The following is a 27,314-nucleotide window of genomic DNA, read 5'->3' as shown; positions in this document are numbered from 1 at the left end:
ACAACTGGCATGCTGGAGAAGTGTGCTCTTCATGGATGAATCCCGGTTTCAACTGTACCGGGCAGATGGCAGACAGCGTGTATGGCGTCGTGTGGGCGGGCAGTTTGCTGATGTCAACATTGTGAACAGAGTGCCCCATGGTGGCGGTGGGGTTATGGTATGGGCAGGCATAAGCTACGGACAACGAACACAATTGCATTTTAATTTGAATGCACAGAGATACCGTGACGAGATCCTGAAGCCCAATATCGTGCCATTCATCCGCCGTCATCACCTCACCTCATCACGCTCACATATCGCAAGGATCTGTACACAATTCCTGGAAGCTGAAAATGTCCCAGTTCTTCCATTGCCTGCATACTCACCAGACATGTCACCCATTGAACATGTTTGGGAGGCTCTGAATCGACGTGTACGACAGCATGTTCCAGTTCCTGCCAATATCCAGCAACTTTGCACAGCCAATGAAGAGGAGTGGGACAACATTCCACAGGCCGCAATCAACAGCCTGATCAACTCAATGCGAAGGAGATGTGTCTTGCTGCAGGAGGCAAATGGGGGTCACACCATCTGATGCTTTCGGATCCACATCCCTACCCCTTTTTTTAAGGAATCTGTGACCAACAGATTCATATCTGTATTCCCAGTCATGTGAAATCCAGAATTAGGGCCTAATTTATTTATTTCCATTGACTGATGTCCTTATATGAACTGTAAAATCGTTGAAATTGTTGAATGTTGCGTTTATATTTTTGTTCAGTGTACTTGCAATGGACCTTTGCAAACACTAATGTGCAGTCATGTCATATTCTCCAGAATGCACCAAAAGCCTTCTCTTGTAGGGGGTTGGGATTCCCTAACCACCCGCTGTTATGCCAGAGACACAAAGCAAGATATGACAGCGGCTGTTGGAATTGTTTTAACACTGTTAATAATTGACTCTGTTTCGACCAACTGTTTCGACCAGCTCTTATACTGATTGACAGCACATCATCGATATCGAAGCATTTTTCCCAAACCCCACGTATCTCTGGAAGATCAATGAACGCCTGCGTATTCGTCACACTGGTGCGTGATCCCCACACCTGGAGCGTCATCAACATAGAAATGATAAACTAGAGCGGGTATATTGTCTCTGACCGAATGGGGACACTTGCCATGAAATATTTTTCAGACATTTTAACATATTTACAGATAAGGTAATTTAATAAGATTAAATATTGCGACACTTAGAAAATATAACTACATACGCTAGTCTCGTTCACAATCTAGACATGATATGTCTATGGTCATGCAGTCGTGCCTTCGGATCGCCGTGAACGCGCATGTCATGTTCGCTGCAGATATTCTTCCTTCAGCGAAGCGCTGCCTGTAGCATCCAGACGCTGTGTGTTTTGACACTGACAGCGAAGGCAGCCTATTTCACATACATGTACACAACCTGCTATTTGATTCAAAGCGACTGAAGATTATCCTCCACCTCCGTGGCGTTTTAGTGGATATTCGGAGAAACAAAAAACAAGTCGCTGGCAGACCGACGCAATTCCCAGCAGCAGTGGCGAGTTAGATGGATAAACAGAGGGTGGACGAGTCGCTGTCGTAAATAATTAAATATCCAGGCATCTGTTGAAGCTAAAAGAAGGGGAACATGCATCTCCACCAGGTGCTAACGGGAGCTGTGAACCCCGGTGACTGCTGCTATTCTGTGGGGAGCGTCAACGACATTCCTTTCACCGTAGGTTTTATTTTGATATTGAACTGATCTGACGCTGTTTGGGAGACGATGATTAGCTACCTAGCTGTCAGCGATAGCATCCTTGCTAACTAAGCAGCGTTAGATAGCATCTTGGCTAGCCATGTACAGACAGAGCGCTAACAAGATTCACAGAGCCGTCTGCATGAAGTGTACCGATATATTCGCGGGTAACGTTGAGTCAGGTCTGTGAGGCTGAAAATCCACCACATCATTCATTCGCCCTGACATTAACGGTCGGCATTAGCCAGTTAACAGTGGGTGGTCAAGGTTATCCTACGGTGTTCGCAGAGGATATAGAGCCAGAGCTAACGTTCTGTTTATTTGCTTTGGTCCTAAGACGGAAAGCCTGTCAGATGACCTTTATGATGCTGCGTGTTACAAGGGTCGACAGGGGAATTCCTTTGATGTTTTTACGCAATTTCATATATAACATCGATAATAATGCAGTTTTCTTTCCAGCATCCAAACAATACATTGAATGATATGATTTTAACGCCACACCTATCCCGGGGCTAGGGCTTGGTGTGTGAGGGGGGGGTGTTGTGAGCGAGACTAGCTAACATTGGAGTCAGTGCGTTTGGTGTGGGGGTGTGTGTTGTGAGCGAGGCTAGCTAACATTGGAGTCAGTGCGTTTGGTGTGGGGGTGTGTGTTGTGAGCGAGGCTAGCTAACATTGGAGTCAGTGCGTTTGGTGTGGGGGTGTGTGTTGTGAGCGAGGCTAGCTAACATTGGCGTCAGTGTCATTAGCTCGAGCGGCTGTCAAGCTAGCATCAGCTGTGCAGGCGGTGACGTAGACAGCTAGCTGGCATCCTTTCAGAGCAAAGAGGTTGCGTGTTATTGTGCATGCATCATATCGCATTTACTATCCATCTACTATCCATCTGAATAATATGATAGTCATTTAGAAATATAGTCAGTGTGCATTTTCTCATTTGATGTTGGTCACCCTCAAAAATACCCCCCCCCCTCATGTTCATAGGACCCCCTTACAAACAGGCCCTCCAAATGAAATCGATAGTTTTTTATTTTGTTCATTAAACAGACAAGACACACCAACCCGGTCAGTCAATACACACACACACATTTTATAGTAAGAATATAGTGGAATAAAATAGAAAAAAAGTGATATTTTGAAACCAAGCCAAATCCCATGTTTTTTTCATCTGCGTTTCATATTTTTCCTACCATCACTCCTTTGTTAGGGAGCAGGCGTATGTTCTTTGCTAGGGAGCAGGCGTAGGGTCTTTGCTAGGGAGCAGGCGTAGGGTCTTTGCTAGGGAGCAGGCGTAGGGTCTTTGCTAGGGAGCAGGCGTAGGGTCTTTGCTAGGGAGCAGGCGTAGGGTCTTTGTTAGGGAGCAGGCGTAGGGTCTTTGCTAGGGAGCAGGCGTAGGGTCTTTGCTAGGGAGCAGGCGTAGGGTCTTTGCTATTATTTTCTATCAATATCATGACAATCATATTTTCATGTGAGTCCGTGTTCATATTTGACAACCTCTGCAGGCTTTTGGAGTTGCCTATACCGGATCAAGCAAAATACTAGCCCTACTGTTGATTTAGGCTACATTATAAACGGGGTGCTTCGAGCCCTGAATGCTGATTGGCTGACAGCCGTATACCACGGGTATGACAAAACATATATTTTTTTACTGCTCTAATTAAGTTGGGGGTTTGTGGAATATGGCCAATATACCGCGGCTAAGGGCTGTAGCCAGGCACTCCGCATTACGTTGTGCATAAGAACAGTCCTTAGCTGTGGTATATTGGCCACCTCAGGCCTTATTGCTTAAATATAGCATGCTAAATGTTTCAGATCAGGGATAGATGAGGAAACAAAGATAGTTATTCCACCTCCACTTGTTTTCCCAGCCAGAGAATTAACCATTCTGTATACAGACAGAGAGATTCATTGAAACAAAATCACATTGATGGATTAAGACCCAGGCTTTTGGTCGGGGGTCAAGTGAAGAGCAAAATTATCCACTTGTTAAGATACATAACATGCTGTCACAATGTTCTGATCAGTGATAATGAATGTTAAGATACATAACATGCTGTCACAATGTTCTGATCAGTGATAATGAATGTTACGATACATAACATGCTGTCACAATGTTCTGATCAGTGATAATGAATGTTAAGATACATAACATGCTGTCACAATGTTCTGATCAGTGATAATGAATGTTAAGATACATAACATGCTGTCACAATGTTCTGATCAGTGATAATGAATGTTAAGATACATAACATGCTGTCACAATGTTCTGATCAGTGATAATGAATGTTACGATACATAACATGCTGTCACAATGTTCTGATCGGTGATAATGAATGTTACGATACATAACATGCTGTCACAATGTTCTGATCAGTGATAATGCATGTTACGATACATAACATGCTGTCACAATGTTCTGATCAGTGATAATGAATGTTACGATACATAACATGCTGTCACAATGTTCTGATCAGTAATAATGAATGTTAAGATACATAACATGCTGTCACAATGTTCTGATCAGTGATAATGAATGAGTCGACTAGACAAGATGATCATGAGCAGCACTCACCGCAACTTAGCTAACATTTCCACAGCCTAATTGTAGCCCAACCAATATCCAAATGGAGATTCAGTGAAAATAAAAATATGACTGATTGATTTATCAAGTCCCCACGCTTGTTTCAAAGCAGCGTGAAACGGTGCTGAAATAGTTGACCACGCGGGCAGGCTATTGCTTCAAATGTATTATAACAATTACATGACTTTGGGAGTTTCAGTAAGCAACAATTTGATGCCTTCAATTGCATTAGCCTACTTTATTCCAATATTTTGTCATTCAGTGATATTTATTTATTCCCACAGTAATTCTTTCTGGATCCATCCAGTTGTGGTTAAGAAAACAGTGCATGAAGTGGGCTAGCCTATGCAAAGAGATGGGTAAAGTGACATGCCTCACAAAGTGTACAACTGCCAGGACAGGAGGATAGATGCGGTAGAGGTCAAGAGGTCAATCAAACTCAACCAAAACAATATATCCAACTTGGACTTAAGTAATCCATTGTGGGACTATTACAATACATCAATCATGAAGAATTTGACGAATTTCCACTTTGTTAGATCAGATTTGTTGAATGTGCACCAGTCTGGTCAATGGGACAGTCTGTATACATTGGCACCTTTACCGGATTTATAGTAGTAAAGTGCGCTGCCTAGTAACAATCAAGAGCTTAGTGCCTCAGCATTATGCATATACAGTACTAAGCCGTAGGCAGAACTTTACCTTAATCATGACTAGGTCAGTTGGCGGAAATAAAAGCATAGGCTTTGTTGCCTGCAGTACCTTTCATATAAAGAAAAGTAGACAAACAGTTGTCTGGATGCTGTATTAGTGTCCTGTCTGACTATCCTGGTTTGAACGGTGTATTAGTGTCCTGTCTGACTATCCTGGTTTGCTGCCAGCCCGCTCTGCGGAAGTTACTTTGGTCTATTGATTAATACATGAGCGATGTTTGCATTGTCTGTCTTGAAATTCCTTTTTTTAGCCTGTGTCTGTGTTTGTGTAATAGATTGCCTATCCCTCTGTGAGTGATTGAGCATATGGAACTGTTCCCTGTATGATTGTGTAACAGAGTAGCAGGCTATCTGAAGTACAATAATGATCATAGAAATCCCATTAGAAGTGGGCCTATTATATGGATATGATGACCTGTAAGAATGTACCATCTGCTGACAGTAGCCTGAATGGCTTTTGGCCTTAGCTCTCACACACAGCTAGCTAGTGAAGTCTATCTGATACTAGCCTACATACAGCTAGCCTAACAGTGAAGTCTATCTGATACTAGCCTACACACAGCTAGCCTAACAGTGAAGTCTATCTGATACTAGCCTACACACAGCTAGCCTAACAGTGAAGTCTATCTGATACTAGCCTACACACAGCTAGCCTAACAGTGAAGTCTATCTGATACTAGCCTACACACAGCTAGCTAGTGAAGTCTATCTGATACTAGCCTACATACAGCTAGCTAGTGAAGTCTATCTGATACTAGCCTACACACAGCTAGCCTAACAGTGAAGTCTATCTGATACTAGCCTACATACAGCTAGCTAGTGAAGTCTATCTGATACTAGCCTACATACAGCTAGCTAGTGAAGTCTATCTGATACTAGCCTACACACAGCTAGCTAGTGAAGTCTATCTGATACTAGCCTACACACAGCTAGCCTAACAGTGATGTCTATCTGATACTAGCCTACATACAGCTAGCTAGTGAAGTCTGTCTGATACTAGCCTACATACAGCTAGCCTAACAGTGAAGTCTATCTGATACTAGCCTACACACAGCTAGCTAGTGAAGTCTATCTGATACTAGCCTACATACAGCTAGCTAGTGAAGTCTATCTGATACTAGCCTACATACAGCTAGCTAGTGAAGTCTATCTGATACTAGCTACACACAGCTAGCTAGTGAAGTCTATCTGATACTAGCCTACACACAGCTAGCCTAACAGTGAAGTCTATCTGATACTAGCCTACACACAGCTAGCCTAACAGTGAAGTCTATCTGATACTAGCCTACACACAGCTAGCCTAACAGTGAAGTCTATCTGATACTAGCCTACACACAGCTAGCCTAACAGTGAAGTCTATCTGATACTAGCCTACACACAGCTAGCTAGTGAAGTCTATCTGATACTAGCCTACATACAGCTAGCTAGTGAAGTCTATCTGATACTAGCCTACACACAGCTAGCCTAACAGTGAAGTCTATCTGATACTAGCCTACATACAGCTAGCTAGTGAAGTCTATCTGATACTAGCCTACACACAGCTAGCTAGTGAAGTCTATCTGATACTAGCCTACACACAGCTAGCTAGTGAAGTCTATCTGATACTAGCCTACATACAGCTAGCCTAACAGTGAAGTCTATCTGATACTAGCCTACACACAGCTAGCCTAACAGTGAAGTCTATCTGATACTAGCCTACACACAGCTAGCCTAACAGTGAAGTCTATCTGATACTAGCCTACACACAGCTAGCCTAACAGTGAAGTCTATCTGATACTAGCCTACACACAGCTAGCTAGTGAAGTCTATCTGATACTAGCCTACATACAGCTAGCTAGTGAAGTCTATCTGATACTAGCCTACACACAGCTAGCCTAACAGTGAAGTCTATCTGATACTAGCCTACATACAGCTAGCTAGTGAAGTCTATCTGATACTAGCCTACATACAGCTAGCTAGTGAAGTCTATCTGATACTAGCCTACACACAGCTAGCTAGTGAAGTCTATCTGATACTAGCCTACACACAGCTAGCCTAACAGTGATGTCTATCTGATACTAGCCTACATACAGCTAGCTAGTGAAGTCTGTCTGATACTAGCCTACATACAGCTAGCCTAACAGTGAAGTCTATCTGATACTAGCCTACACACAGCTAGCTAGTGAAGTCTATCTGATACTAGCCTACATACAGCTAGCTAGTGAAGTCTATCTGATACTAGCCTACACACAGCTAGCCTAACAGTGAAGTCTATCTGATACTAGCCTACATACAGCTAGCTAGTGAAGTCTATCTGATACTAGCCTACATACAGCTAGCTAGTGAAGTCTATCTGATACTAGCTACACACAGCTAGCTAGTGAAGTCTATCTGATACTAGCCTACACACAGCTAGCCTAACAGTGATGTCTATCTGATACTAGCCTACACACAGCTAGCCTAACAGTGAAGTCTATCTGATACTAGCCTACACACAGCTAGCCTAACAGTGAAGTCTATCTGATACTAGCCTACATACAGCTAGCCTAACAGTGAAGTCTATCTGATACTAGCCTACACACAGCTAGCCTAACAGTGAAGTCTATCTGATACTAGCCTACACACAGCTAGCCTAACAGTGAAGTCTATCTGATACTAGCCTACACACAGCTAGCCTAACAGTGAAGTCTATCTGATACTAGCCTACACACAGCTAGCTAGTGAAGTCTATCTGATACTAGCCTACATACAGCTAGCTAGTGAAGTCTATCTGATACTAGCCTACACACAGCTAGCCTAACAGTGAAGTCTATCTGATACTAGCCTACATACAGCTAGCTAGTGAAGTCTATCTGATACTAGCCTACATACAGCTAGCTAGTGAAGTCTATCTGATACTAGCCTACACACAGCTAGCCTAACAGTGATGTCTATCTGATACTAGCCTACATACAGCTAGCTAGTGAAGTCTGTCTGATACTAGCCTACATACAGCTAGCCTAACAGTGAAGTCTATCTGATACTAGCCTACACACAGCTAGCTAGTGAAGTCTATCTGATACTAGCCTACATACAGCTAGCTAGTGAAGTCTATCTGATACTAGCCTACACACAGCTAGCCTAACAGTGAAGTCTATCTGATACTAGCCTACATACAGCTAGCTAGTGAAGTCTATCTGATACTAGCCTACATACAGCTAGCTAGTGAAGTCTATCTGATACTAGCTACACACAGCTAGCTAGTGAAGTCTATCTGATACTAGCCTACACACAGCTAGCCTAACAGTGAAGTCTATCTGATACTAGCCTACACACAGCTAGCCTAACAGTGAAGTCTATCTGATACTAGCCTACACACAGCTAGCCTAACAGTGAAGTCTATCTGATACTAGCCTACACACAGCTAGCCTAACAGTGAAGTCTATCTGATACTAGCCTACACACAGCTAGCTAGTGAAGTCTATCTGATACTAGCCTACATACAGCTAGCTAGTGAAGTCTATCTGATACTAGCCTACACACAGCTAGCCTAACAGTGAAGTCTATCTGATACTAGCCTACATACAGCTAGCTAGTGAAGTCTCTGATACTAGCCTACATACAGCTAGCTAGTGAAGTCTATCTGATACTAGCCTACACACAGCTAGCTAGTGAAGTCTATCTGATACTAGCCTACACACAGCTAGCTAGTGAAGTCTATCTGATACTAGCCTACATACAGCTAGCCTAACAGTGAAGTCTATCTGATACTAGCCTACACACAGCTAGCCTAACAGTGAAGTCTATCTGATACTAGCCTACACACAGCTAGCCTAACAGTGAAGTCTATCTGATACTAGCCTACACACAGCTAGCCTAACAGTGAAGTCTATCTGATACTAGCCTACACACAGCTAGCTAGTGAAGTCTATCTGATACTAGCCTACATACAGCTAGCTAGTGAAGTCTATCTGATACTAGCCTACATACAGCTAGCTAGTGAAGTCTATCTGATACTAGCCTACACACAGCTAGCCTAACAGTGAAGTCTATCTGATACTAGCCTACATACAGCTAGCTAGTGAAGTCTATCTGATACTAGCCTACATACAGCTAGCTAGTGAAGTCTATCTGATACTAGCCTACACACAGCTAGCTAGTGAAGTCTATCTGATACTAGCCTACACACAGCTAGCCTAACAGTGATGTCTATCTGATACTAGCCTACATACAGCTAGCTAGTGAAGTCTATCTGATACTAGCCTACACACAGCTAGCCTAACAGTGAAGTCTATCTGATACTAGCCTACATACAGCTAGCTAGTGAAGTCTATCTGATACTAGCCTACATACAGCTAGCTAGTGAAGTCTATCTGATACTAGCTACACACAGCTAGCTAGTGAAGTCTATCTGATACTAGCCTACACACAGCTAGCCTAACAGTGATGTCTATCTGATACTAGCCTACACACAGCTAGCCTAACAGTGAAGTCTATCTGATACTAGCCTACACACAGCTAGCCTAACAGTGAAGTCTATCTGATACTAGCCTACATACAGCTAGCCTAACAGTGAAGTCTATCTGATACTAGCCTACACACAGCTAGCCTAACAGTGAAGTCTATCTGATACTAGCCTACACACAGCTAGCCTAACAGTGAAGTCTATCTGATACTAGCCTACATACAGCTAGCCTAACAGTGATGTCTATCTGATACTAGCCTACACACAACTAGCCTAACAGTGATGTCTATCTGATACTAGCCTACACACAGCTAGCCTAACAGAGAAGTCTATCTGATACTAGCCTACACACTGAGCTGCAGCATCTCAGAGCTGACGAGAGGGAACAGCCTAAGCAGGATTTGAACCAGTAACCCCTGCAGTGGCAGGGTAAGCTGTTCACTAGCCGCTGCGCCACAAAGACCCCCTGTCACAGACGGTAGTACACTCACATACTGTAGTTATATGGGGAGGTACAGGAGCTGTAGTGGTACAGTCTCAGGGTGTGTTATTAGGTCGGGTTCACTGTCTCCTATGGGTGATGTCTTGGGCCTCCAGGAAATTAGCTTTAAAACTTCAATATTTTCTGTAAGCCTCATGTCAAAATGTGTAGAATAGCATTATGAAACTGCAAATTTTTCTCTCTGCACCATGGCAAAAATGTGTTGAAATGCAGGAAGGGGAGCGGAGGTTAGTTCCCCAGACGTCGGTGCTATATGCGGTACACGAGTTTCAAGTTTGGGGAAGCAAATTTTAACCTAAAAATTCTTCTTTAATAATAAAGCATTCCATGCAGCACATTTGCAGACTTATGTAAAGAAGTCTATTATTCCTAATGTGATGAGTAGATTGGATAGTCATAATTTAGGCTAATAATATAATTATTTTCACAAAATAGACCGTTCAGTGGACATTAGGCTATATCAGATACACTTGTTCTCCTTTCTCTGCACGGGAAAAATGTCGCCTTTGATAAACACATTTCATGTAATTCTACTAACCTTTGTATTACTGGAGACATTAGGATCATTTTTAATACGACAAAAATGACAGGGTAGAATACTGGACTGACAGATCAGATCAATAAAAACGACGCTGTCTCATCCATATGAAAGGCCTACGAGAAGGAGACACAGCCTACAATAGGACATCCATATAAAAGGCCTACGAGAAGGAGACACAGCCTACAATAGGACATCCATATGAAAGGCCTACGAGAAGGAGGAGACACACAGCCTACAATAGGACATCCATATAAAAGGCCTACGAGGAGGAGACACACAGCCTACAATAGGACATCCATATAAAAGGCCTACGAGAAGGAGACACACAGCCTACAATAGGACATCCATATGAAAGGCCTACGAGAAGGAGGAGAAACAGCCTACAATAGGACATCCATATGAAAGGCCTACGAGAAGGAGGAGAAACAGCCTACAATAGGACATCCATATAAAAGGCCTACGAGAAGGAGGAGAAACAGCCTACAATAGGACATCCATATAAAAGGCCTACGAGAAGGAGACACAGCCTACAATAGGACATCCATATAAAAGGCCTACGAGAAGGAGGAGACACAGCCTACAATAGGACATCCATATGAAAGGCCTACGAGAAGGAGACACAGCCTACAATAGGACATCCATATAAAAGGTCTACGAGAAGGAGGAGACACAGCCTACAATAGGACATCCATATGAAAGGCCTACGAGAAGGAGGAGACACAGCCTACAATAGGACATCCATATGAAAGGCCTACGAGAAGGAGGAGACACAGCCTACAATAGGACATCCATATAAAAGGCCTACGAGAAGGAGGAGACACAGCCTACAATAGGACATCCATATAAAAGGCCTACGAGAAGGAGGAGACACACAGCCTACAATAGGACATCCATATGAAAGGCCTACGAGAAGGAGGAGACACACAGCCTACAATAGGACATCCATATGAAAGGCCTACGAGAAGGAGGAGACACACAGCCTACAATAGGACATCCATATGAAAGGTCTACGAGAAGGAGGAGACACAGCCTACAATAGGACATCCATATAAAAGCCCTACGAGAAGGAGACACAGCCTACAATAGGACATCCATCTAAAAGGCCTACGAGGAGGAGACACAGCCTACAATAGGACATCCATATGAAAGGCCTACGAGAAGGAGACACACAGCCTACAATAGGACATCCATATGAAAGGCCTACGAGAAGGAGACACACAGCCTACAATAGGACATCCATATGAAAGGCCTATGAGGAGACAGCCTACAATAGGACATCCATATGAAAGGTCTACGAGAAGGAGACACACAGCCTACAATAGGACATCCATATGAAAGGCCTACGAGAAGGAGACAGCCTACAATAGGACGTCCATATGAAAGGTCTACGAGAAGGAGACACAGCCTACAATAGGATATCCATATAAAAGCCCTACGAGAAGGAGACACAGCCTACAATAGGACATCCATCTAAAAGGCCTACGAGAAGGAGGAGACACAGCCTACAATAGGACATCCATATGAAAGGCCTACGAGAAGGAGACACACAGCCTACAATAGGACATCCATATGAAAGGCCTACGAGAAGGAGGAGACACACAGCCTACAATAGGACATCCATATGAAAGGCCTATGAGAAGGAGGAGACACAGCCTACAATAGGACATCCATATAAAAGGCCTACGAGAAGGAGGAGACACACAGCCTACAATAGGACATCCATATGAAAGGCCTACGAGAAGGAGGAGACACAGCCTACAATAGGACATCCATATGAAAGGCCTACGAGAAGGAGACACACAGCCTACAATAGGACATCCATATAAAAGGCCTACGAGAAGGAGACACAGCCTACAATAGGACATCCATATGAAAGGCCTACGAGAAGGAGACACAGCCTACAATAGGACATCCATATGAAAGGCCTACGAGAAGGAGACACACAGCCTACAATAGGACATCCATATGAAAGGCCTACGAGAAGGAGGAGACACACAGCCTACAATAGGACATCCATATGAAAGGCCTACGAGAAGGAGACACAGCCTACAATAGGACTTCCATATAAAAGGCCTACGAGAAGGAGACACAGCCTACAATAGGACATCCATATGAAAGGCCTACGAGAAGGAGGAGAAACAGCCTACAATAGGACATCCATATAAAAGGCCTACGAGAAGGAGGAGACACACAGCCTACAATAGGACATCCATATAAAAGGCCTACGAGAAGGAGACACAGCCTACAATAGGACATCCATATAAAAGGCCTACGAGAAGGAGACACAGCCTACAATAGGACATCCATATGAAAGGCCTACGAGAAGGAGGAGACACAGCCTACAATAGGACATCCATATAAAAGGCCTACGAGAAGGAGGAGACACAGCCTACAATAGGACATCCATATAAAAGGCCTACGAGGAGGAGACACAGCCTACAATAGGACATCCATATGAAAGGCCTACGAGGAGGAGACACAGCCTACAATAGGACATCCATATGAAAGGCCTACGAGGAGGAGACACAGCCTACAATAGGACATCCATATGAAAGGCCTACAAGAAGGAGGAGACACAGCCTACAATAGGACATCCATATGAAAGGCCTACAAGAAGGAGGAGACACACAGCCTACAATAGGACATCCATATGAAAGGCCTACGAGAAGGAGGAGACACAGCCTACAATAGCACATCCATCTAACCTGGAGGAGGAAATTATTGTCCAAAAACTAACTTTGATGTGGCACTGACTGACCCAACAATGATAAAGGGTGAATATTCCCACTCACCGGGGATATGGCCGACGCTCTCCGCTGGTGTCAATAAGATAGTACTGTTCGCTCCATCAAGTTGAGAATTTTCATAACTGGAAAATAATAGTCTTTTCACTGTCTTCTCTTGACAGCAATAGCCATTTGCTGTCCAAACTGTTTCCCCCTGATTGTATTTTGAGAGATATGAGAACCTCATCATTGCTCACAGCAGCTGCTTGTGGTACATAATGTTGTCCTCTGTGTGAAACTTGCTCGAGAGGGATAATACTAAACACTTTCATGTCACTCACACACACATGGTCGACGCTCAGGGCGTTCTCTATATTCACACTTCTAAATGCTATTAATAATAGCGTACAGTGTAGTAATTTTCAACCAGCTGCTTATAGTATGTGGTGAAACAACCATGGGAATGGAACCTAAGCTAGAGGCTACCTGCTTTGGGACATAGGCTAGCATAACATGGCTAGCATAACATGGCTAGCATAACATGGCTAGCATAACATGGCTAGCATAACATGGCTAGCATAACATGGCTAGCATAACATGGCTAGCATAACATGGCTAGCATAACATGGCTAGCATAACATGGAAAACATGGTAACACTTTATTGTAGGCACATTCATAAAGCCTTTATAACAGCCTCATGAGACATTTGCTTTACAAATGCATTGGCCTAAAAAAATGGTGCATGCACTACCTTTAAGGTAGTGCACTATAGGCCGTTTATGTATCCCTCAGAGATGTCAGGGTCCATTTCAGGGGCAAGAGACCTCCAGAACCACACTAGGTCTAAAGATGTACCACTCACACTGAGACCCGTAGAGCTCACCCAGGGCTCTGTCTTTAACTCTCACACTGACAACCGTAGAGCTCACCTAGGGCTCTGTCTTTAACACTCACACTGAGAACCGTAGAGCTCACCTAGAGCTCTGTCTTTACCACTCACACTGAGACCCGTAGAGCTCACCCAGGGCTCTGTCTTTACCACTCACACTGAGACCCGTAGGGCTCACCCAGGGCTCTGTCTTTAACACTCACACTGAGAACCGTAGAGCTCACCTAGGGCTCTGTCTTTACCACTCACACTGAGACCCATAGAGCTCACCCAGGGCTCTGTCTTTAACACTCACACTGAGAACCGTAGGGCTCACCCAGGGCTCTGTCTTTAACACTCACACTGAGAACTGTAGAGCTCACCTAGGGCTCTGTCTTTACCACTCACACTGAGACCCATAGAGCTCACCCAGGGCTCTGTCTTTAACACTCACACTGAGACCCGTAGAGCTCACCCAGGGCTCTGTCTTTACCACTCACACTGAGACCCGTAGGGCTCACCCAGGGCTCTGACTTCACCACTCACACTGAGACCCGTAGAGCTCACCCAGGGCTCTGTCTTTAACACTCACACTGAGACCCATAGAGCTCACCCAGGGCTCTGTCTTTACCACTCACACTGAGCCCCGTAGGGCTCACCCAGGGCTCTGTCTTTAACACTCACACTGAGACCCGTAGAGCTCACCCAGGGCTCTGTCTTTACCACTCACATTGAGACCCGTAGAGCTCACCCAGGGCTCTGTCTTTACCACTCACACTGAGACCCGTAGAGCTCACCCAGGGCTCTGTCTTTACCACTCACATTGAGACCCGTAGAGCTCACCCAGGGCTCTGTCTTTACCACTCACACTGAGACCCGTAGAGCTCACCCAGGGATCTGTCTTTACCACTCACACTGAGACCAGTAGAGCTCACCCTGGGCTCTGTCTTTAACACTCACACTGAGACCCGTAGAGCTCACCCTGGGCTCTGTCTTTAACACTCACACTGAGACCCGTAGAGCTCACCCAGGGCTCTGTCTTTAACACTCACACTGAGACCCGTAGGGCTCACCCAGGGCTCTGTCTTTAACACTCACACTGAGACCCGTAGATCTCACCCAGGGCTCTGTCTTTAACACTCACACTGAGCCCCGTAGAGCTCACCCAGGGCTCTGTCTTTACCACTCACATTGAGACCCATAGAGCTCACCCAGGGCTCTGTCTTTAACACTCACATTGAGACCCATAGAGCTCACCCAGGGCTCTGTCTTTATCACTCACACTGAGACCCGTAGAGCTCACCCAGGGCTCTGTCTTTAACACTCACACTGAGACCCGTAGGGCTCACCCAGGGCTCTGTCTTTAACACTCACATTGAGACCCATAGAGCTCACCCAGGGCTCTGTCTTTAACACACACTCACACCATGGCATAGCGGCTTTTGGCCCAAAAATGATTACATGAAAGCTGATAAATAGAACTGTTGTTGGCCCATATGACCGGGAGAAAATAAATCCCATTGCAAAATAATACATTTGCCGGCATGTTTATCACTCTATAGGTTAATAATTAAATTGGCCTGTGTGTATTTTCGTTAGTAATGTGTATGTGGAAAGTATGTGGACACCTTGTCGTCGAACATCGCATTTCCAAAATCATGGCCATTCATATGGAGTTGGTCTCCCATTTGCTGCTATAACAGCCTCCGCTCTTCTGGGATGGCTTTCCAATAGATATTGGAACATTGCTGCGGGGACTTGCTTCCATTCAGCCACAAGAGCATTAGTGAGGTCAGGCTCTGATGTTGGGCTATAGACCTGGCTCCCAAAGGTGTTCGATGGGGTTGAGGTCAGGGCTCTGTGCAGGCCAGTGGAGTTTCTCCTCACTGATCTCGACAAACCATTTCTGGTAGGACCTCGCTTTGTGCACAGGGGCATTGTCATGCTGAAACAGGAGATGGTGAAGCGTGATTCATCACGTCTCCACTGCTCCAGAGTCCAATGGCAGTGAGCTTTACACCACTCCAGCCAACGCTTGGCATTGCGCATGGTGATCTTAGACTGGTGTGCGTGCGGCTGCTCGGCCAAAGAAACCCATTTCATGAAGCTCCAGACTAACAGTTATTGTGCTGATGCTGCTTCCAGAGGCAGTTTGGAACTCGGTAGTGAAGTGATTTTTTTCAACTTAGGACAGACGATTATTACACGCTACGTGCTTCAGCACTTGGCCATCCTGTTCTGTGAGCTTGTGTGGCCTAACACTTTGCGGCTGAGCCACTGCTCCTAGATGTTTCCACTTCACAATAACAGCACTTACAGTGGACTGGGGAAGCTCTAGCAGGGCAGAAGTTTGACTAACTGACTTGTTGGAAAGGTGGTATCCTATGACGGTGCCACATTGAAGGTCACTGAGCTCTTCAGTTGCGGACCATTCTACTGCCAATGTTTGTCTATGGAGATTGCATGGCTGTGTGCTCGACGGGTGTGGCTGAAATATCCAAATCCACTAATTTGAAGGGTTGTCCAGATACACTAAAAGTATCTTATTTCTCCAATACAACAATACAATCCTCAGCTGGTTGTTGCTGGAGTAAAACGAGGGCTTTTACGAGCCCATTCATTGCGCAACAATTGCAGTCACGTGTTAAAAATACTTTTGGTGCACGATTTAAAGAGCTACTATTTTTATTTCTCAACTGGTAATTGAAGTGCGCCTCCCATTCATGGGCAGGAAACAGGCTATCACCACGTCAACCACCACTTTACAATGTCAGCTGGAGGCACTATGCATTTTGAAAACATACTTCATTGTTTGAAACAAGAATGATTTATTTCATATTATGAAGCACGTCTCACCTTGCTTCAAAGTAGCCTATAGGCAAAATCCCACCATAGAAACATGGAGGCAAATATTTAATGAAGACTTCATAGGCGGCTTGTGAATTTGAAGTTCGGACAAGCTACAATTTCTCCTACCATTTCTACTGTTCTGCGTGCCAGTTCTGATTTTCATATGTGCATTTTCATGGAACAGTTTCATTTCAATAATAACTGTTTCCTTTCTCAATGAATGTCGTGTGGTTCATCGTAACCTTTTAGATGTTTATCAGTCAACTATTGAGAGGTCAGCAGCCTCAGCAGGCCAGGTACTTCTATGCGTGCCCAGGCGCCCCCGCTCCCCCTCAACATTATCAGAGAAACTAGACACATGCTCATTGCTCAGTGGAGCACTCCAAACCAATAACAATGAAAACATGTGTGATGGTTATGAAATAAACCAAAACTTGTTACTGACAAGTATAGCAGGTTGTGAATTCTGGAACAACCTTTTCACTGTGAGAATGGTTAATTATTGTAGTTAATACATACATTAACATAAATCAATGTAATCAAATGACAGGGATTAAAGGAACATTTACTACTGGTGACAAATGTAATGGGGAATTGATCAAAAATATCTAAGGGCAAACAATTCACACAATGAAACAATGAATGCGCAGGAATTTGCGGGTGTCGGCTGAGCCATTCTGGAGAGAGACTGGCCTATATCTCCACCACACACCCCTCCCCTTCTGAGCCATTCTGGAGAGAGACTGGCCTATATCTTCACCACACACACCTCCCCTTCTGAGCCATTCTGGAGAGAGACTGGCCTATATCTTCACCACACACCCCTCCCCTTCTGAGCCATTCTGGAGAGAGACTGGCCTATATCTTCACCACACACCCCTCCCCTTCTGAGCCATTCTGGAGAGAGACTGGCCTATATCTTCACCACACACCCCTCCCCTTCTGAGCCATTCTGGATAGAGACTGGCCTATATCTTCACCACACACCCCTCCCCTTCTGAGCCATTCTGGAGAGAGACTGGCCTATATCTTCACCACACACCCCTCCCCTTCTGAGCCATTCTGGAGAGAGACTGGCCTATATCTTCACCACACACCCCTCCCCTTCTGAGCCATTCTGGAGAGAGACTGGCCTATATCTTCACCACACACCCCTCCCCTTCTGAGCCATTCTGGAGAGAGACTGGCCTATATCTTCACCACACACCCCTCCCCTTCTGAGCCATTCTGGAGAGAGACTGGCCTATATCTTCACCACACACCCCTCCCCTTCTGAGCCATTCTGGAGAGAGACTGGCCTATATCTTCACCACACACCCCTCCCCTTCTGAGCCATTCTGGAGAGAGACTGGCCTATATCTTCACCACACACCCCTCCCCTTCTGAGCCATTCTGGAGAGAGACTGGCCTATATCTTCACCACACACCCCTCCCCTTCTGAGCCATTCTGGAGAGAGACTGGCCTATATCTTCACCACACACCCCTCCCCTTCTGAGCCATTCTGGAGAGAGACCGGCCTATATCTTCACCACACACCCCTCCTCTTCTGAGCCATTCTGGAGAGAGACTGGCCTATATCTTCACCACACACCCCTCCCCTTCTGAGCCATTCTGGAGAGAGACTGGCCTATATCTTCACCACACACCCCTCCCCTTCTGAGCCATTCTGGAGAGAGACTGGCCTATATCTTCACCACACACCCCTCCCCTTCTGAGCCATTCTGGAGAGAGACTGGCCTATATCTTCACCACACACCCCTCCCCTTCTGAGCCATTCTGGAGAGAGACTGGCCTATATCTTCACCACACACCCCTCCCCTTCTGAGCCATTCTGGAGAGAGACTGGCCTATATCTTCACCACACACCCCTCCCCTTCTGAGCCATTCTGGAGAGAGACTGGCCTATATCTTCACCACACACCCCTCCCCTTCTGAGCCATTCTGGAGAGAGACTGGCCTATATCTTCACCACACACCCCTCCCCTTCTGAGCCATTCTGGAGAGAGACTGGCCTATATCTTCACCACACACCCCTCCCCTTCTGAGCCATTCTGGAGAGAGACTGGCCTATATCTTCACCACACACCCCTCCCCTTCTGAGCCATTCTGGAGAGAGACTGGCCTATATCTTCACCACACACCCCTCCCCTTCTGAGCCATTCTGGAGAGAGACTGGCCTATATCTTCACCACACACCCCTCCCCTTCTGAGCCATTCTGGAGAGAGACTGGCCTATATCTTCACCACACACCCCTCCCCTTCTGAGCCATTCTGGAGAGAGACTGGCCTATATCTTCACCACACACCCCTCCCCTTCTGAGCCATTCTGGAGAGAGACTGGCCTATATCTTCACCACACACCCCTCCCCTTCTGAGCCATTCTGGAGAGAGACTGGCCTATATCTTCACCACACACCCCTCCCCTTCTGAGCCATTCTGGAGAGAGACTGGCCTATATCTTCACCACACACCCCTCCCCTTCTGAGCCATTCTGGAGAGAGACTGGCCTATATCTTCACCACACACCCCTCCCCTTCTGAGCCATTCTGGAGAGAGACTGGCCTATATCTTCACCACACACCCCTCCCCTTCTGAGCCATTCTGGAGAGAGACTGGCCTATATCTTCACCACACACCCCTCCCCTTCTGAGCCATTCTGGAGAGAGACTGGCCTATATCTTCACCACACACCCCTCCCCTTCTGAGCCATTCTGGAGAGAGACTGGCCTATATCTTCACCACACACCCCTCCCCTTCTGAGCCATTCTGGAGAGAGACTGGCCTATATCTTCACCACACACCCCTCCCCTTCTGAGCCATTCTGGAGAGAGACTGGCCTATATCTTCACCACACACCCCTCCCCTTCTGAGCCATTCTGGAGAGAGACTGGCCTATATCTTCACCACACACCCCTCCCCTTCTGAGCCATTCTGGAGAGAGACTGGCCTATATCTTCACCACACACCCCTCCCCTTCTGAGCCATTCTGGAGAGAGACTGGCCTATATCTTCACCACACACCCCTCCCCTTCTGAGCCATTCTGGAGAGAGACTGGCCTATATCTTCACCACACACCCCTCCCCTTCTGAGCCATTCTGGAGAGAGACTGGCCTATATCTTCACCACACACCCCTCCCCTTCTGAGCCATTCTGGAGAGAGACTGGCCTATATCTTCACCACACACCCCTCCCCTTCTGAGCCATTCTGGAGAGAGACTGGCCTATATCTTCACACTTATTTTAGATGTGTGTTACTGACAGCAGCGACTCAATAATCAGCTAGGCCTGTTGCCAAGCGCGCTACCCAAATTGCGGGCATAGGCGTACTAGCTTGTGATGTGAAACAATTCAGAAGCTAATGATCCTTGATTCCTCTGTGGCTCAGTCATGCTTTCTGGGAAGTATTTTGAATGATTTGATTTCTGTATAGACAGGAGTAATTATATAATGTTTACAAATTTCCATTTACTTCCCTATTGGACCCACCACTATGCCATTTCACTCCTGTTCATGTCAACTTTCTTTCATTGTCCAAAAACCAAAGGCACAATTGTAATCATATTAGCAACCCATCCTAGTTGTTGCATGTTTAGAGTCTGTTCTGTTTAGAATGGTGTTTCCCCAAGTGTTCTGTTTAGAATGGTGTTTCCCCAGGTGTTCTGTTTAGAATGGTGTTTCCCCAGGTGCTCTGTTTAGAATCGTGTTTCCCCAGGTGCTCTGTTTAGAATGGTGTTTCCCCAGGTGCTCTGTTTAGAATGGTGTTTCCCCAGGTGCTCTGTTTAGAATGGTGTTTCCCCAGGTGCTCTGTTTAGAATGGTGTTTCCCCAGGTGCTCTGTTTAGAATGGTGTTTCCCCAGGTGTTCTGTTTAGAATGGTGTTTCCCCTGGTGTTCTGTTTAGAATGGTGTTCCCCCAGGTGCTCTGTTTAGAATGGCGTTTTCTGTTTAGAATGGTGTTTCCCCAGGTATTTTGTTTAGAATGGTGTTTCCCTAGGTGTTCTGTTTAGAATGGTGTTTCCCCAGGTGCTCTGTTTAGAATGGTGTTTTCTGTTTAGAATGGTGTTTCCCCAGGTGCTCTGGTTAGAATGGTGTTTCCCCAGGTGCTCTGGTTAGAATGGTGTTTCCCCAGGTGCTCTGGTTAGAATGGTGTTTCCCCAGGTGCTCTGGTTAGAATGGTGTTTCCCCAGGTGTTCTGTTTAGAATGGTGTTTCCCCAGGTGTTCTGTTTAGAATGGTGTTTCCCCAGGTGTTCTGTTTAGAATGGTGTTTCCCCAGGTGTTCTGTTTAGAATGGTGTTTCCCCAGGTGTTCTGTTTAGAATGGTGTTTCCCCAGGTGTTCTGTTTAGAATGGTGTTTCCCCAGGTGCTCTGGTTAGAATGGTGTTTCCCCAGGTGCTCTGGTTAGAATGGTGTTTCCCCAGGTGCTCTGGTTAGAATGGTGTTTCCCCAGGTGCTCTGGTTAGAATGGTGTTTCCCCAGGTGCTCTGGTTAGAATGGTGTTTCCCCAGGTGCTCTGGTTAGAATGGTGTTTCCCCAGGTGCTCTGGTTAGAATGGTGTTTCCCCAGGTGCTCTGGTTAGAATGGTGTTTCCCCAGGTGCTCTGGTTAGAATGGTGTTTCCCCAGGTGCTCTGGTTAGAATGGTGTTTCCCCAGGTGCTCTGGTTAGAATGGTGTTTCCCCAGGTGCTCTGGTTAGAATGGTGTTTCCCCAGGTGCTCTGGTTAGAATGGTGTTTCCCCAGGTGTTTTGTTTAGAATGGTGTTTCCCCAGGTGCTCTGGTTAGAATGGTGTTTCCCCAGGTGCTCTGGTTAGAATGGTGTTTCCCCAGGTGCTCTGGTTAGAATGGTGTTTCCCCAGGTGCTCTGGTTAGAATGGTGTTTCCCCAGGTGCTCTGGTTAGAATGGTGTTTCCCCAGGTGCTCTGGTTAGAATGGTGTTTCCCCAGGTGCTCTGGTTAGAATGGTGTTTCCCCAGGTGCTCTGGTTAGAATGGTGTTTCCCCAGGTGCTCTGGTTAGAATGGTGTTTCCCCAGGTGCTCTGGTTAGAATGGTGTTTCCCCAGGTGCTCTGGTTAGAATGGTGTTTCCCCAGGTGCTCTGGTTAGAATGGTGTTTCCCCAGGTGCTCTGGTTAGAATGGTGTTTCCCCAGGTGCTCTGGTTAGAATGGTGTTTTCCCAGGTGTTTTGTTTAGAATGGTGTTTCCCCAGGTGCTCTGGTTAGAATGGTGTTTCCCCAGGTGCTCTGGTTAGAATGGTGTTTCCCCAGGTGCTCTGGTTAGAATGGTGTTTCCCCAGGTGCTCTGGTTAGAATGGTGTTTCCCCAGGTGCTCTGGTTAGAATGGTGTTTCCCCAGGTGCTCTGGTTAGAATGGTGTTTCCCCAGGTGCTCTGGTTAGAATGGTGTTTCCCCAGGTGCTCTGGTTAGAATGGTGTTTCCCCAGGTGCTCTGGTTAGAATGGTGTTTCCCCAGGTGCTCTGGTTAGAATGGTGTTTCCCCAGGTGCTCTGGTTAGAATGGTGTTTCCCCAGGTGCTCTGGTTAGAATGGTGTTTCCCCAGGTGTTCTGTTTAGAATGGTGTTTTCCCAGGTGTTTTGTTTAGAATGATGTTTTGTTTAGAATGGTGTTTCCCCAGGTGTTTTGTTTAGAATGGTGTTTTGTTTAGAATGGTGTTTCCCCAGGTGTTCTGTTTAGAATGGTGTTTCCCCAGGTGTTCTGTTTAGAATGGTGTTTCCCCAGGTGTTCTGTTTAGAATGGTGTTTCCCCAGGTGTTCTGTTTAGAATGGTGTTTCCCCAGGTGTTCTGTTTAGAATGGTGTTTCCCCAGGTGTTCTGTTTAGAATGGTGTTTCCCCAGGTGTTTTGTTTAGAATGGTGTTTTCCCAGGTGTTTTGTTTAGAATGGTGTTTTGTTTAGAATGGTGTTTCCCCAGGTGTTCTGTTTAGAATGGTGTTTCCCCAGGTGTTCTGTTTAGAATGGTGTTTCCCCAGGTGTTTTGTTTAGAATGGTGTTTTCTTGCAAATTGCATTTTGACAAATGTTTGAAAATGACATTTTATTGGCTGCCTCATTACATGAGTTGCATGTTCTGTTAAGATGCATGAATTACCATAATCTGTAATTGCTGTCATTGTGAGCATCGTGGGTGAACGCCCAGTGGGTTATGCATCGTGGGTGAACGCCCAGTGGGTTATGCATCGTGGGTGAACGCCCAGTGGGTTATGCGCCCAATGCATATGGGTCCAGTGACTCAATCTTCCCTGTCACGTTGTCCGTCGCCACCCACCCACCCACCTATCCTAACTACAGTTCAAGCATTTTACTCACATATGTGCCTATTTATTTTACTGTGCGACCTGAAATATATATTGAAGCGCACCGGTGCACCTAGAAAATGTAAGATTCTAGCTTTAATGTCGCAAATAGTTTTCATTGTGCTCCTACATTTCTTTGTGAGCGCCTACATTTTCACATGCTGCTTGTGAAGAAGGGCAGGCTAGAGCCCTGGTCAGGGTTAACTATGTGACTCCAAGATGGAGCCAGACAGATCCTCCATTATTCAACCACCATTTAACATCTTCAATCCAACTGCTGTCAATGGTACATCCGTTCATCAATAACATGTTAAAGGCACTCGGGTAATAAAGGTGAGGGACCTACCTGACTGGGTTGCTCTGTAGCTGACAGCTGTGTATGGTCTGTGTGTATCTTGTGTGTGTGTCCGTGCATGCTTGTGTGTGTCTGCGTAAAGTGTATTCTTTCTGTGTGTGTGTTTGCGTGGTGTGTGTGTTTCCGTGGTGTGTGTTTCCGTGGTGTGTGTTTCCGTGGTGTGTGTTTGCGTGGTGTGTGTGTGTGTGTGTGTGTGTGTGTGTGTGTGTGTGTGTGTGTGTGTGTGTGTGTGTGTGTGTGTGTGTGTGTGTGTGTGTGTGTGTGTGTGTGTGTGTGTGTGTGTGTGTGTGTGTGTGTGTGTGTGTGTGGGGGCTGGTATTGGGAACTCAGTCTCCCTGTCTCTATTATATGAATATTAACCTGATGAAAAGAGTTCAGTCTTCAGCCAACATCTCTTCTCATGTTACATATAATAGACCTAATTCATACTCCCTCCATTCACTGCATTGTCCTTGATGCCTTGGTCATGTCGTGTTGCCAACTCTGACTGGTCTGGCAGAGCAGTCAGCTATGTGTGAGCCAGGTTTATGTTAGACCACCTAAACACTGGCATTGTGAGGTAATATAGGCTGCGTACCAAATGGCCTTTGAGAGCTCTTGTCAAAAGGCAGGCAGGCAGACAGGCAGACAGGCAGACAGACAGGCAGGCAGACAGGCAGGCAGGCAGACAGGCAGGCAGACAGACAGGCAGGCAGGCAGGCAGACAGGCAGGCAGACAGGCAGACAGACAGGCAGGCAGGCAGGCAGGCAGAGGCGAGGTGAGAGGTGCTTGGACAGACGTGATGAGCTGAGCGGTTGTTTCTGTTGTATCAGGTTCATGTAGATCGATCACACACACACACACACACACACACACACACACACACACACACACACACACACACACACACACACACACACACCTTACTTTGTACAGAACAGAGTGGTCTCTCAGTCATGCACACCTCATCTCTCCGTGTGTGTGTGTGTGTGTGTGTGTGTGTAGAGCAGGGCTAGTCTGTGCATGACGGTGACCGCTTTTGATTCCAGCTGTAATGTTCAGCCGCTGCAGCAATACCTCAACTAGGACTGCTCCTCTCTCCGTCCCTCTCCCTCCTTTTTCTGCCTCTCTCTCTTACACACACATTATCTCTTCTCCTTTACTTCCTCTTTCTCCTCAACCACTCTCTCCCTCTCCGGTCTTTATCTTTCTCCCTCTACTCTCCTTCTCTTCTTTCTCACACATACATTCTCCCTCCTTCCTCTCTCTTCAGCCTCTCTCTCTCCCTCCTCTCTCTACAACCTCTCTCTCCCTCCTCTCTCCTCCCTCTCTACAACCTCTCTCTCTCCCTCCTCTCTCCTCGCTCTCACTTCAGCCTCTCTCTTTCCCTCCTCTCTCCTCCCTCTCTACAACCTTTCTCTTCTCCCTCTCTACAACCTCTCTCTCTCCCTCCTCTCTCCTCCCTCTCTACAACCTCTCTCTCCTCCCTCTCCACAATCTCGTTCTCTCCCTCCTCTCTCCTCCCTCTCTATACAACCTCTCTCTACAACTTCTCTCTCCTCCCTCTCTACAACCTCTCTCCCTCCTCTCTCCTCCCTCTCTACAACCTCTCTCTCTCCCTCCTCTCTCCTCCCGCTACAGCCTCTCTCCATCTCTCTACAACCTCTCTCCTCCCTCTCTCTCCTCCCTCTCTCTTCAGCCTCTCTCTTCAGCCTCTCTCTTCAGCCTCTCTCTTCAGCCTCTCTCTTCAGCCTCTCTCTTCAGCCTCTCTCTCCTCCCTCTCTCTCCTCCCTCTCTCTCCTCCCTCTCTCTCCTCCCTCTCTCTTCAGCCTCCCTCTTCAGCCTCCCTCTTCAGCCTCCCTCTTCAGCCTCCCTCTTCAGCCTCCCTCTTCAGCCTCTCTCTTCAGCCTCTCTCTTCAGCCTCTCTCTTCAGCCTCTCTCTTCAGCCTCTCTCTCCTCCCTCTCTCTTCAGCCTCTCTCCTCCCTCTCTCTTCAGTCTCTCTCTCCTCCCTCTCACTATAGCCTTTCTCTCTCCCTCCTCTCTCCCCCCTCTCTCTACAACCCATCTCTCTCCCTCCTCTCTCCTCCCGCTACAGCCTCTCTCCCTCTCTCTACAACCTCTCTCCTCCTCTCTTCAGCCTCTCTCCTCCCTCTCTCTACAGCCTCTCTCCTCCCTCTCACTAAAGCCTCTCTCTCCCTCTCCTCTCTCTACAGCCTCTATCCCTTCTCTCTCCTCTCTCTCTTCAACCTCTCTCTCCCTCATCTCTCCTCCCTCTACAGCCTTTCTCCCTCTCTCTCTCCTCCCTCTCTCTCTCCTCCCTCTCTCTCTCCTCCCTCCTCTCTCATCCCTCTCTCTCTCCCTCCTCTCTCTCTCCCTCTCTCTCTCCCTCCTCTCTCCTTCCTCTCTCTCTCCCTCCTCTCTCCTCCCTCTCTCTCTCCCTCCTCTCTCCTACCTCTCCCTTCAGCCTCTCTCTCTCCTCCCACTCTCTACAGCCTCTCTCTCACTCCTCTCTCCTCCCTCTCACTACAATCTCTCTCTCCCTCCCCTCTCCTTCCTCTACAGCCTCTCTCTCCTCCTCTCTTCCATTTCTCTACAACCTCTCTCCTCTCTCTCTCTCTACAACCTCTCTCTCCCTCCTCTCTTCCCCCTCTCTACAACCTCTCTCTCCCTCCTCTCTACAACCTCTCTCCCTCCTCTCTCCTCCCTCTCTCTCTCCCTCCTCTCTCCTACCTCTCCCTTCAGCCTCTCTCTCTCCTCCCACTCTCTACAGCCTCTCTCTCACTCCTCTCTCCTCCCTCTCACTACAATCTCTCTCTCCCTCCCCTCTCCTTCCTCTACAGCCTCTCTCTCCTCCTCTCTTCCATTTCTCTACAACCTCTCTCCTCTCTCTCTCTCTACAACCTCTCTCTCCCTCCTCTCTTCCCCCTCTCTACAACCTCTCTCTCCCTCCTCTCTACAACCTCTCTCCCTCCTCTCTCCCTCCTCTCTCCTTCCTCTCTCTCCTCCCTCTCTCTTCAGCCTCTATTTGTTCCAGAGTCACTGTGTTGTAAACACCTCTCACGTCTCACACCCTCTGAAATCTTTTTCAACACACCTCTCTTTTCACGTGAACAACTCTGCGTCTTTCCATGGAACCAGAAACCAAACCAGCAGCTGACTAGACTGTGTAGACCTGGAAACATGGGACCTGTCCTAAGAGAACTCATCATTACCTAACCACTAGCCTGAATAAAACATGGAGACTTAGGATGCGTCTCAAATGGCACCCTATTCCCTTGCATCCCTATAGACCGTCTCAAATGGCACCCTATTCCCTTGCATCCCTATAGACCCTGGTCAAAAGTAGTGCACTATATAGGGAATAGGGTGCCATTTGGGGGGAGACGTTTCTAAGCATGGTGTAGAGAGTGATGTGATGGAGGTACAGCTGCTGTACTGTAGCCTGTCTGTCTCTCTCTCTGTTTGACTACAGTGCAGTTCACCAGACAGTCTCAGTAGGTATATTTACCTGTCAGGAGGAGTGGGCTGTATATGTAGCCTGGTCCCAGATCTGTTTGACTACAGTGCAGTTCACCAGACAGTTTGGCCGTCTTTGTAAATAATAATAATGGCTGACATGCCTAGTTAAATAAAGGTAAAATAAAAAACTTTTTTTTTTTTTTTTAAATAGTCTCAGCAAATTGGTATGGCACAATCAGATGTGGGACCAGGCTGCTGTTGTC

General features: G+C 46.5%; 1 protein-coding gene across 3 annotated transcripts in view; it reads left to right on the top strand.

Moving 5' to 3' along the window:
- The first annotated feature begins 1,320 nt into the window (after positions 1–1,320).
- The window catches only part of LOC129844864 (dmX-like protein 2), a 134,477-nt gene continuing 108,483 nt past the window's right edge, over positions 1,321–27,314 (top strand). For 2 of the 3 annotated variants that reach the window (XM_055913024.1, XM_055913023.1), the window contains exon 1: positions 1,321–1,735. In XM_055913024.1, coding sequence (XP_055768999.1) covers positions 1,649–1,735 — 87 coding nt within the window. In that variant the 5' untranslated portion in view covers positions 1,321–1,648. The remainder of the gene's footprint in view (positions 1,736–27,314) is intronic. The other variant, XM_055913026.1, reaches the window with a different exon arrangement.

The sequence above is a fragment of the Salvelinus fontinalis genome, unplaced genomic scaffold, assembly GCF_029448725.1.
Source record: "Salvelinus fontinalis isolate EN_2023a unplaced genomic scaffold, ASM2944872v1 scaffold_0242, whole genome shotgun sequence".
Classification (NCBI taxonomy): domain Eukaryota; kingdom Metazoa; phylum Chordata; class Actinopteri; order Salmoniformes; family Salmonidae; genus Salvelinus; species Salvelinus fontinalis.
The sequence above is the reverse complement of the archived record's forward strand: the minus strand, read 5'-3'. Positions and strand labels throughout refer to the sequence as shown.